At 38.1% G+C, this 12,004-nt stretch overlaps 1 protein-coding gene across 4 annotated transcripts in view; it reads right to left on the bottom strand.

The window, feature by feature from the left end:
* Nucleotides 1–12,004, bottom strand: part of RALGAPA2 (Ral GTPase activating protein, alpha subunit 2 (catalytic)) — a 274,630-nt gene that overhangs the window by 231,518 nt on the left and 31,108 nt on the right. For 3 of the 4 annotated variants that reach the window (XM_005865977.2, XM_014539482.1, XM_014539483.1), the window contains exons 4-8: nucleotides 9,398–9,441; nucleotides 6,525–6,702; nucleotides 5,634–5,749; nucleotides 2,421–2,559; nucleotides 311–510 (exon numbers count right to left, since the gene is read on the bottom strand). In XM_005865977.2, the coding sequence (XP_005866039.1) occupies nucleotides 311–510; nucleotides 2,421–2,559; nucleotides 5,634–5,749; nucleotides 6,525–6,702; nucleotides 9,398–9,441 (677 nt within the window). Of the gene's footprint in view, nucleotides 1–310; nucleotides 511–2,420; nucleotides 2,560–5,633; nucleotides 5,750–6,524; nucleotides 6,703–9,397; nucleotides 9,442–12,004 lie in introns of those variants that run through there. The other variant, XM_014539484.1, reaches the window with a different exon arrangement.

The raw sequence follows: 12,004 nt of genomic DNA, 5'->3' as shown, positions 1-12,004 counted from the left end.
GGGGGGGGGGGGGGGGGGGGGGGGGATGAGAGGGAGCCAGGAGTGTGCACACACAGCCATCTTCTCAGAATGTCTCTCTCACCCCCAAGATTGCCTCACCATGGCAATGCCAATAGAATACAAGTGTTCCTAATTCAGAGCTTCTTCTGAAACTTTAGCATCACAGACAGGACATGACAAAAAAAAAAAAATGAGTCCTTACAACCAACAACCTGCAAGAACCAATAACCCTAATAATCAAGTGCTTTGTATGTGGCAGTGTGTGATATTAAATATATGTGAAGATATATTAAGATGAGCAATGACATACCTGCATGATTTTAGGCAATACATCAACTCCATTTTTAGTGTTTTGTATTGTAGTTAGATACTTTTTTTCCAAAAAGAAAGTTACAATCCACTTAATAAAAACAACACGAGCTGCCATGTATGGAATTTTTGTACTGTAAATGTTTTCAGTGTCTCGAGTCGTGGTAATGTACACTGGCTTTGGTCTTAAGTGGGGAATATCTGTAAGAAAAAAGAGCACATGATTAGGTTAGTGAAACTTGACATTATGTAATTCCTACAAATATTTCAGTTTCCAAGCAAATAGACATATATTTGGTTTTCTGAATAGCAACTAAGATTAAAGAACCAGAAATTATTTAGAATGTCATCCTTTGGAAGGCTCACTTCGAATTCTGCCTTGCAATCTGACCAAGATGAGAGATGGTGGTTGTTACTGTTTACTTACAGCTGTGGTAGACAGCTGTGGAAAATCTAAGCTAATAACTCTTTTTCACACATTTGAGAAATTACATAAGATTATAATAGTGAAAATGTTTTCACATATGTTATAATGAATTTAATCTTATTTTATGATTGGAACAAGTATAAAACCGTGTTATAAACATTTTTTCATCATTTTAAGTATTTTAACATCCAACACTATACTAATAAAATCAACTGAACTTCAGTTTTATATCCTTTTTCCTTTAGATAACTCCAAAGAAATAGAATCAGTATAATCCACTTTATATCTAAAAGAATTCAGAAAATCATGTTTCATTTTTGAGGTATCAGATACCACTATTTCCAAAGAATTAATAAGAGGTTCATTTTCATTCTTTGTATTCCATAATCAATATGAAAATTATATTATAATGAATTTGAGATTAACTACTTGCTGTAATTATTCATTCTTTGTATTCCATAATCAATATGAAAATTATAATGAATTTAAGATTAACTACTTGCTGTAATTCCAACTCTCTTACTAATTTTTGTACATGCATGAGGCAGAAAAATCCTTAGCAAACAACTTTATATTTCGGAATGTTAGTAATATACTATGTTTTCTATAACATAAACTACTAATGAAATCAGAAACAAATTTTTTTAAAATACCCACATACAAAGCTAACAAAATACATATCCTAGTACCCTCACAGGCAGTATTTCTACACTTTTCAAAATGCACCAAGTTTCAGTTGTTTCCCTCTTGCCAGAGAGAGAGAGGATGCGCATGTGGACAAATAAATGCCTACATATCCTAGTACCCTCACAGGCAGTATTTCTACACCTTTCAAAATGCACCAAGTTTCAGTTGTTTCCCTCGTGCCAGAGAGAGAGAGAGAGAGAGAGAACGCATGTGGACAAATAAATGCACACAGACAACTGAATTAGTTGTCCACATTCTCCAGGTGAATTAATCTCTGTTATAATCTTTTCCCCTCCCAAATGCTCTTAATTATTCATTGTAACTAATTTCACCTGCTTTAGATAACAGGCAGAGGAAGATTTGCCTCACCTCTACCTCTCTAAGAGATGCTTCTGGCCTGTGAGCCCTCATTTCTTAAAGAAGGAAAACTTAAGAAGCTAAATAAAAAAATCCCTTATGTTTCCTTCATCTCTGGGCTTACAGTCCCTAGGCTGCCCAACTGCCCAACATCTGCCCCTCCATAAGCAGCTGTGGGTCGTCTCTGCTGGGTGAAAGATCCAGTGAGAAAAGCAAGGGCATGCTGTGGGCAGCTGTGTGGCCTGGGCTTGCCTGCCTATCTATTGAGCAAGGCCTGGGGTCACCACACCCCACCACCAGTAAGAGAAGACTTACTGAAATGTAAGCTTTATTTTTTTTTCCATTAAAAGATTTTAAATATAATCACACCCCCAAAATCACAATTCATTGCAAATTATTTCTGAGTATCGGAGCCACAGTTCCCTCTTATTGTTGTGAGTTGAGGTACATCTTAGTTTGTATAAGCATTTAAAACAGTTAATATCAGTTATTAGGAAACTTTAAACCTCTTACAATAAAGTTAGCATTAAGTATAAGAAAAAGATTACTATTTTACTTAAAAATAATTAGAGATTGCTTTGAAGGAAACTGTACAGCTTGTCTGTGGAAATCCTCCTTATACAGCTCAAACAGTACTTACCAAGTACAGGTTTGTAGATGTTTGTTAACTTAGTAAATGATGGAAATAAATGAGGAAGATAATACTTTCGAAACAATGTAAAAAGAAATTTAAAACCAGTATCTTGATTCTCCTTATTTTTCCACTCCAAGCTTGCAGCCTTTGGATAATATGTGGAAAAAAACACATATATTTACATTTCAAATTAATGTATACTAAACTGATTATTTTTAAAATTGACAAATACTGATAATCATGTAATAAAACCATATCTTAAAACTCAAAAGATGACAAAAATGAATAATTCTAAACAAACCAGTAACTATGTTAAAAACATGTTTATTGCGTATTAAAAAAAAATTACCCAACAATCTTGCTCTACTACATCACGTTATTTTTTTCACATGTTCTTTATAATGATTTAACATTCCTTGTGCCCTTAAAACATCTAGTTAGATATAAAAGGTGCTTTTTTAAAAACTCAAAAAGGTCATTTATAATAAACAAGAATTAAGGAAACAAACCCTTATAAAGATTTCATCCAATGGTACCTCCATGCAAAATCAGTATCAAAAGATCCAGCTACGGAATCTTGGAAAATGCATTGTCCTTACTAAAAGCAATCCACAGGCTAGGAGAGGCTAGGGCTGCCAGTTCAGCCACACCTATTAGTGGGGTCTTAGTACTTGTTAGAACACAGAGTGCCCTACACCAGTTTCCGCAAATTCCTTCATGACGCAGTCCACTTAGAAAATGATAACAGTTCAGCACCTGAGGTAAAGGAACGAGGGGCTTTGGCGGCTCCTGGGCAGAGGAGCTCAGTGTCTGTAACCTGCCAGAAGTTCTCTGGGATGGGCCAAGGCAGAAACTCTGCTCTGAGGACCCACCCAGAGAAGGGGGGGGGGAGGGGTGGACACGCACACATAATTCTGCACACAATTTAGGGGCTTAGTCTAAATAAAAACCTCCCCAATATCGATGGCTTCCTTCCTCTTATGGGATCCTGGTGACTTCCTAACTTATCTGAGGTCACACAGCTCATTAATGACACATCTAGAATGAAAACCCGTCTCCCAGCACATCGAAGACTGAGATACTCTATGCTGATCTGGGACATATGGAAGGCCCTGCCACTTCTGAAAAGAGTTTGGAGATGCATGTAGAATGGGCCAGCAGAGCTAAAATGTGGATCTTCTGGAAGATGACAATACCCCAGCAGGACTCACATGATTTAGAGCCCTGTGTTTCTGGTGCTGGCTAAAGGAAATGGGAGAGGAGAGCAGAAAAGATCACCCAGCAGGACAGAGTAGTCAGAAAGAGCAGCCAAAGGCTGAATCTTGAGGGACAGCAGAGAGAAACACAGTCCCCCAAAGAAAACTGGAAAGAAGCAAAAGGGAGGAGGAAAGCCGGAAGAAAACATCATGGGAGGAACCTCCCGAAGGAGGGGCTGCCACTGTGAAATCATCTCAAAGACCGAGTACAGAGCAAACGTAAGAGTGTCTTCCTCTGGACTTGACACAAGAACCCCTCATGTTCTTGAACTCTCAGCAGTGACAGGGCAGAGGGAGATGACAGAGGGTGTCGAGGAACGTCAGGTGAGAAAGTGGACTTGGCAGAGGTTACTACATCAACAAGCTTGGCTGTGAAGGGAAGGACAGAGACCGGACTATACCCAGGAGGAACTCAGGGATGACAGAAGTGTTCGCTAAGAGAAAAGCACTCAGTAGCGTTTTTCTAATCATATCAATATTCAGAAATACAAAGTAAGAGACATAAATCAGTTATTGAAATCATAATTATTTCAGTTCTGTATTCAGTTGGTAAATGTAAGAGGAAGAAGGATGTGACATAAAGCAGACCTGTGCTGATGGCATGAGATAATTACATAAGCCTTCATTCAAATCTCCCTGCCTGCTCTGCCTGTCAGTTCTGTATTCAGTTGGTAAATGTAAGAGGAAGAAATATGTGACATAAAGCAGACCTGTGCTGATGGCATGATGAGATAGTTACATAAGCTTTCATTCAAATCTCCCTGCCTGCTCTGCCTATTCCTGACCCACCATTCAGCCTCAGGGCCTGCGTCCTTTTCCATCCAGTCTCACTAGCATAGAGATCAGCATTGGGAAAGGAATAAAGAGGCAAAAATAGTTTAATACACTATGAAATAATATAAAATATATATATACTGGTATGTATGCTTCTGCCCCAGTTCCTGGCACAGAGCCCTATAACCCTTGTAACATCTTAAGTGTTGAGAGCCTAGGGGCATCTTTTTTTCTATTGAGGTGACTCTGGGTGGGCTCCTGGATGGGGGCTGGTCACCAGAAAGACCAAGCCATGATTACAACTTGGAATTTTAGCCCCTACCCCTACTCCGCATTTCTCCAAAAAGGGGAGAGGGACTGGAACTGAGTTAATGATCGACCATGGCTATGGGAAGAAACTGCCATAAAATCCCAACAGCAGCGGTTTCAGTGAGCTTCCAGGTGGGTAAATACGCCCATGTACCAGACAGTGACGCACCCCAACTCCATGGCAACAAAAGCTCCTGCGCTCGGGACCTTTCCAAACCTTGCCCCATGTATCCCTTCATCTGGATATTCACCTGTACCCTTTGTCATATTCTTCAATAAACTGGTAAACGTAAGTAAATATTGCCCTGAGTTCTGTGAGCTGCTCTAGCAAATTAATTGAATTTGAAGAGGGGGTCATAGGAACCTCTGATCTGTAGGCAAATTGGACAGAAGTTGTGGAGAGCCTGGGACTTACTACTTGGGATTGGCATCTGAATGGGATGGGAACAGTCTCATGGGATTGAGACCTTAACATGTGGACTCTGATGCTATCTCCAGGCAGATAGTGTCAGAATTCAATTAAATTGTAGGACACCCAGCTATTGTCACACAGAATTACTCATTGGGGTAAAAAACTCAGATGAGCAGAAGTGTCATCTGTGACATGTTCTGTGTGAATATGGTAATAATATTAAAGTAAAAGAGACACACAGATGGAGAGCTGAATTTTTCCCCTAACATGCACACTAACACAAAATAGTGTACATGCTTGGAATTTGCTGACGTGACCTGGTACATACTCTATGTTTAGTGAAATAGCACATAAAAACACCTCAAAAAGCCAAAATGCAAAATGTGGACAAATAGAAGAAAAGATAATATTTTTCTCTTTCCTACTGAGAATAAGACCATCATTGAATTACCTACGATTTGCTCTTACCTGAATAACCATATATTTCAACAGTATTTGTAGAAAAAAGCATGTTTGGTCCTCAGCAATCTTTTCCCCAGATACGGCTGGCAGGAGTGGAGTGATCTCCTCTGGATATATCTTTGCTACAGAGCGGAAAATAATGAGAGCTCTTTCACCACAGTTAAATTTTAAACAGGGTTTTTTTTTAAATGGCCTCTATTAAAATACATCTATCCATTCATTAGAACTGCTCACACAGACCACACCAGTGTGCATGAAGGGCTGGGAAACAGGAGACAGAAGGCCATGAAGCCACCCCTACCACTGCACCATCCTTTTTCCTCTCCAATTCTGCTCTGGTCAGTCTAAGATCAAATACCTGTCATTTGGCAATAAAATTGATGTGCAGTTATAAATCAATGGTCCTAACAAGACATAAATGGCTGCCAGTAATAGTCCCATGAGGCCACTATTGTCCTTCCATGAATGTTGCATGAAAATACACAGCTGGCAAAAAAAGAACCTGGGTGAGCAGATGAATGTCCACTTATGAAACAACAGTAATGAGGACAAAAGACAGTACTTTCGGGAAGTGGGTATGAATTGCATTAACAGCCACAAAAACACTCCAGACATACCATGTGTCTCTACTTTCTGCTATTGCCAACATCTGTCTACTCCCTTCCATTTCTGTTTCCACCACTTCAGTAAACTTCTCTTGTCATCATTTCATATAAAACAGTCTGAAGTCTTTCAATTCTAATGTTTGTAAGACTCCACTGTGAATATGAACAGGATTCCTCTCCAAAATTCATCTATGAAATCAAGATTTCTATTCAAGAAAATGGCAAACCAAGGAATTCCTTAATGTAACTTCAAGAGTCCTTTCAACCAGTAAGATCTGCTCACATCACTCACCATCAGCTACACTAGGGCTCGGATTGATGAGTGTCTCCAGAGTACAGGGTCCTCTGGAGGACAAGATTGCTGGGAAACCAGGCACGAGGCAAGCAAAAATCAGCACCTGCTCTTCTGCACAGTTTGTCTGAAGTGCTTGAAGCCACAGAAGAAACAGCCTGATTCCTTCACATCTTATCTAAAAACAAAATTAAAAGTAACAAAATTAAACATACGTATATGGAGAAATGCATTTTAATGTAGCATCAGTTCTGAGAAAGAAAAACTAGAGGTGAAAGGTACTGTTAAAGTACTGCACCAAGTTCTTTACTTAGAGACAAGTAAGTAAGGATACTGCAATACAGCACAAAGGTTAAGAGCTTGGGTTCTGGAGCCAGAGTGCCCGGGTTCAAATGCAGGCTCTGCCACTTTCTAGCTTAGCTGTGACCTGTGGAAAACCACTTAACCTCTCTATGCCTTAGTCTCTCCACCTGTAAAATAGGGATGATAACAGAATTTACCACGAAGTACTAGTATGGATCGAGTGAGTTAGAACAGTGTCTGGCTCACAGCAAGCACTGTGTATTTCCTATTAAACATACTTCATTCCATAGGCACAATGCCCATATCATCAACACTCAATTACTCATGAACAATGCAAAAAAATCTTCCTCCAAATTTGCACTGTGCTTTGGACAGCATTCATGTCATGTCACTACAATAGGCACAAGTCTAATGCTCCTGTAAATCAGAACACTTAGAGCTAAATAAGACTTTGAAGAACTGGCTCAGTGGGCTGGGGCAGCTCTCATGTCCCTATCTATTCTCTCCAACACCTTTGCCAAGTTCTAAATGCTGAGCATCACTGGTAGAAAACATCTACAGAGGCAGCTGTGTCCTTCCTCCTCCTCTACACTTACTTTCAACTTCATTCTATTCCAAGAATTCATAAACACCGGTACTTCCATTTCTATATACCTAAATGGCTGAAAAGATAACATCAAAGAAAGAAGTTAAATAAGCAAAAGAGATGAAAAAGTGTCAGACAGAGCTGAAAGATTAGCGAGCTCCAAATGTAGGCAACTGAGGGCCTGCCTGGCCGCCTTTCAATTACACCAAGGTACGGATCCTGCCAGAGTGAGTATTCAAGCCAAACAGGAGGCTCTACAGAAAAGCCAAGAGGAGGAGAAAGGCCAAAAAAAAAAAAAGAAACAAAAAGATTGGCTAACACCCCATAGAAGTCAAATTCACAAAGACAAGTGGCAGTGCTACTCCCATTAACAATGGACTCCACAGCGTACTTTCAGACCTGCTAGTGAACTCACTACTCATCTGCACAAACCCCCATGGACACTCACATCTGTCCTATCCCCAAGCAGGTAAATTAAGTAGTGACATTACTGAATGCATAATGCTATTCAGAGTCCGACAAAAAATGACATGGTACTATGTGTACCTAATCAAATTATATTAAATTTAACAAGAAGAAAGTTCAAAATTCTATCACAAGTCTCCAATATTCTTATGCTAACTGTATTTCAGGTAATTAACACAAATAAGGCCAATAAGAAACATGAGATAACAGCCTCACAGGTTTTAACTGTAAGACTATTCATTATAATAGGAGGGACAAAACACAGAATCTATTGTGAAGCTAGAAGTAGCTCGCCTCCTTGTTTCAGCATGTAAGAGATATTTAACATACCAAGTTTAAGTAGCTATGATGGTTAAACCAAAAAATGTAGTAGCTTACTAAAGGCACACTCATAACTTAATGAGCCACAAGTGAATTACCTTCCATAAAATATACATCCCAGGCTGGCTTCTATGCCAATAATGTTTTAGTGCCATCTTATCCCAGCATCAAATGGCATGTCATTATAAAAGGCATACTCATTTTAAAATAAGACAATTTTAACTTAAATTACAAGATCAATCTCCTTACATCAATAAATATTCAAGAGGAAGGCTCTGCTGCTCTTTCCCACACAACGGTGCTCAAAAATAATTCAGAGACAACAATGATTTTAACAAGATTACTGGGTGAACAGAATCAGGCACGTTAGCTCTGAAGGTTAGAAAGGAACTGGTTCAACCCCTTCCCTTTTCTAATGATAAAACTGGAGCAGTTAGCACCTTGCCACTGGTTCCCTAACTGTATACAGCAGAATCAAAATTAAAATTCCAAACTCCAAATCCCAAGCCAGTTTCTCCTAATAATATTTAAAATGTCTATCACAATAAGTTATGATATAAGAACAAAACTAACAATATTGGAAATATAATTTCTCAATTAAAAATAAAAACTAAGCCCTAGCCCAGGGGTCCTCAAACTTTTTAAACAGGGGGCCAGTTCACTGTCCCTCACACCATTGGAGGGCCAGACTATAGTTTAAGAAAAAACTATGAACAAATTCCTATGCACACTGCACATATCTTATTTTGAAGTAAAAAAACAAAACGGGAACAAATACAATATTTGTATTTGCATGTGGCCCGCGGGCCGTAGTTTGAGGACCCCTGCCCTAGCCAGTTTGGTTCAGTGGATAGAGCATCAGCCAACGGACTGAAGGGTCCCAGATTTGATTCAGGTCAAGGGCACGTACCTCGGTTGTAGGCTTAGCCTGGTTGGGTGCATGCAAGAGGCAACCAATCAATGTTTCTCTCTCTCTCTGTCTCTCTCCTTCCCTTCCACTCTCTCTAAAAATCAATGGGAAAATATCCTTGGGTGAGGATTACCAAAAAAAAAATATTAAAAATAAATAAAATAAAACTAAAAACTAAGTCAAGTGGTTTTTAAAGTTCTTTTCTAGTGGCCTAATTTTGTTACTTTATGGAATGAATAACTTAAGAATAATAAAAAATGCCATTACACATTCATCTAAAATAAATACCTTAACAGAATTTCCAGTGTGTAGAAGCTTCTTTAAAGTTGAGCCTGAAAGTTTAAAACAATAGATTAGAAATGGAGTATATAAATTTAAGATCTATTTTTAAAAGATCAGTTTTAGAAAGAAAAAATGTTTTTATAATAAAAGATAAAAAATAAAAGGAAGAAGGCTGACCTTCAAAAACAAAGCAATGTCTTGGAAGGAGAGATGTTTTTAAGATAAAAGTACTTTGAATATGAACCTTTTCAAAATTCTTTTAAGAGAGTCAAAATGATTGATATTAAGGAAATACAGATGCCCACGCACATTAAGGAACTCTTTTCAAATAACAACAAATTTGTGCAGTGGGGATATAAGAGCAGAAGGTTTCAAAATGAGAACTGGTGATAAGTACCTGAGAGCCTTGCCTGGCCACTTAAAGTATTTCTTCACACCATAAATTCACAAAGATATTTCTACTCTAACTTTACCATTATGAAATCCTTTTCATTTTAATTTCAAAAAGTTTATCTGTATATATCTTACCTGTTTGATTTTTAAACTTATCCAAACTATCATTACACCCATCCCCATCTCTTCAAGCCTACTGGTTGCCTCTACATTGATTCATGTGAAAAAAAGAATTAATGAATAAGTAAAATCTAATTAGTTGAATTGATTCTCTGAATTTCTAACTTCTATTGGCTAGCTTTTATTGTATTTATAAATAACCTTAAATGTAAGTCTTACTACTTTTGAGGAGGCAGTAAGAATATCAAGGCTGGGACTAGGATGAGAAGAGTGAAGATTCTGCAAAAAAATTAAGGCGGCAACAAAAACTCAGTAGTCAAAACAAATATCTTAATGAAATAGTTTTTAAAATATAAAAAATCCATAATGACCAATATTAAAATTTTACATAAGTATCAATGTTGAGCTGAGTCATACTAGAGCATGGGGTAAAAGGAAAAATATATACCACTATAAATAATTTTAACGGCCAAATTTCCCCAAAATTTTAAATGTCGAAAAAATATTGAAAAATCAAAAAACTCAATATTAAAAAGTATTTTAAAATCACATTATTTAAATATTTTATTTATAAAACAGAATGTAATATAATTTTGCTTTCTTGGCTTTAACAGAACCAAATTCATCAATATTTTCTAAATCTACTTTCTTGCTCATCTCATTTTCAATTCCAAGAATTGCCATTCTTGATAATTTCTACTCAGGAAGAACTGACAATCATTTAAAAATCTTTTTCAAGGCCGTAAGTTCACAAAAATAGTTTGAATCTAAATTTAACATTATAAAATCCATTCTTAATTTAATTTTTTAAAAACTCCCTCTATATATCATGCCTCAAACAATTAATAAGAAATGCAGTATGCCCCCCCCAGCAAAGGGGCAAAAACATAGAGAAATGCCCTCTGGGGGCTGGCCTGCAAGATCTGCAGAAAGCTGCCAGTGGAGCAGAAACACAGAACCTTCTGTCACTATAAATGTCTATGATAAATGCAAGAGAGCAGCAGTCCACTGGAGGAATTTGAAATTAACAAAAATTAACTCAAAATAAATCAAGGACATAAATGTGAAACATGTAAGTATAAAACTTTTAGAAGACACAGGAGAAGATCTTTATGATTTGGGTAAAATAGAGCATAGGAAATACAGTTGATAATATTATGCCTGGTGGGTGCTTGAAATACTGGGTGGATCACTTTCTAAAACATGACTGTCTATCCACTATGCTGTACACCTGAAACTAAATAAAATAATACTGAATGCCAACTGTACTTGAAAAACAATATTTTTTTAATTTTAAAAAATGTTTATATAGCACTGTTCTTCCTACTACATACGGAATACTAGATTTAGAATGTAAAAAACTAAAATAAGTAAGGATAGTAGAAACCTAAAATGTCAGCTACTGACTATTGAAAAGCTTCCTGCACTAGCCTCAGAGGTTGTGTAAAAGTCAAGATGCCAAAGCTAAGACAAAATTTAAGGCACATTCCTTTGAAATCTGGAGTTTCATTATAGTTTCTTATTTTCTACAACTAACTTGGTCAATACCTTGAGTGACAAATAGTAATGGTTTTAACAAGTCCAAATAAACTGGGAAGAATGCAAGAGGTACAGTGACATATGTAAAAAAAAAGTGTAGGGCTGAGAACCAAGATGGTGGCATAGGTTAACGCCGGAATTTGCTGCCTCGAACAACCACTTCAAAAATACAACTAAAAGACGGAACGAACATCACCCAGAACCACAGGAAGGCTGGCTGAGGAGAGATTCTACAACTAGAAGTAAAGAGAAATCCATACCGAGAATCAGAGGAGGCGCAGTGTGGAGGTGAAATACTAAGGTGCGGAGGTGCGTGTGGAGCGGGCCGGTGGCAGAGGGCGCGATTGTTGTTTTCAATCGGGAGGGAGTCTCAGACTCTGAGCTCCAGATCCGGGCGAGTCTCTAGGGACCCAGACTCAAACGTGAGAAGCGGGAAGGCAGCTTTCTCTCCAAGGTTTGCAGCGGTTGCAGAGCCGCTGGGGACGGAACTGAGAGCAGCCATAACTGCCCGCCCTGTAGATCCCCGGGGACCCGCCCCGCCCAAGCCCTGCACAGAGGCAT

The sequence above is a fragment of the Myotis brandtii genome, unplaced genomic scaffold (assembly GCF_000412655.1).
Source record: "Myotis brandtii unplaced genomic scaffold, ASM41265v1 scaffold217, whole genome shotgun sequence".
In the NCBI taxonomy this organism is placed as follows: Eukaryota; Metazoa; Chordata; class Mammalia; order Chiroptera; family Vespertilionidae; genus Myotis; species Myotis brandtii.
Note: the sequence above shows the minus strand (reverse complement) of the source record. Positions and strands in the feature narration are given on the sequence as shown.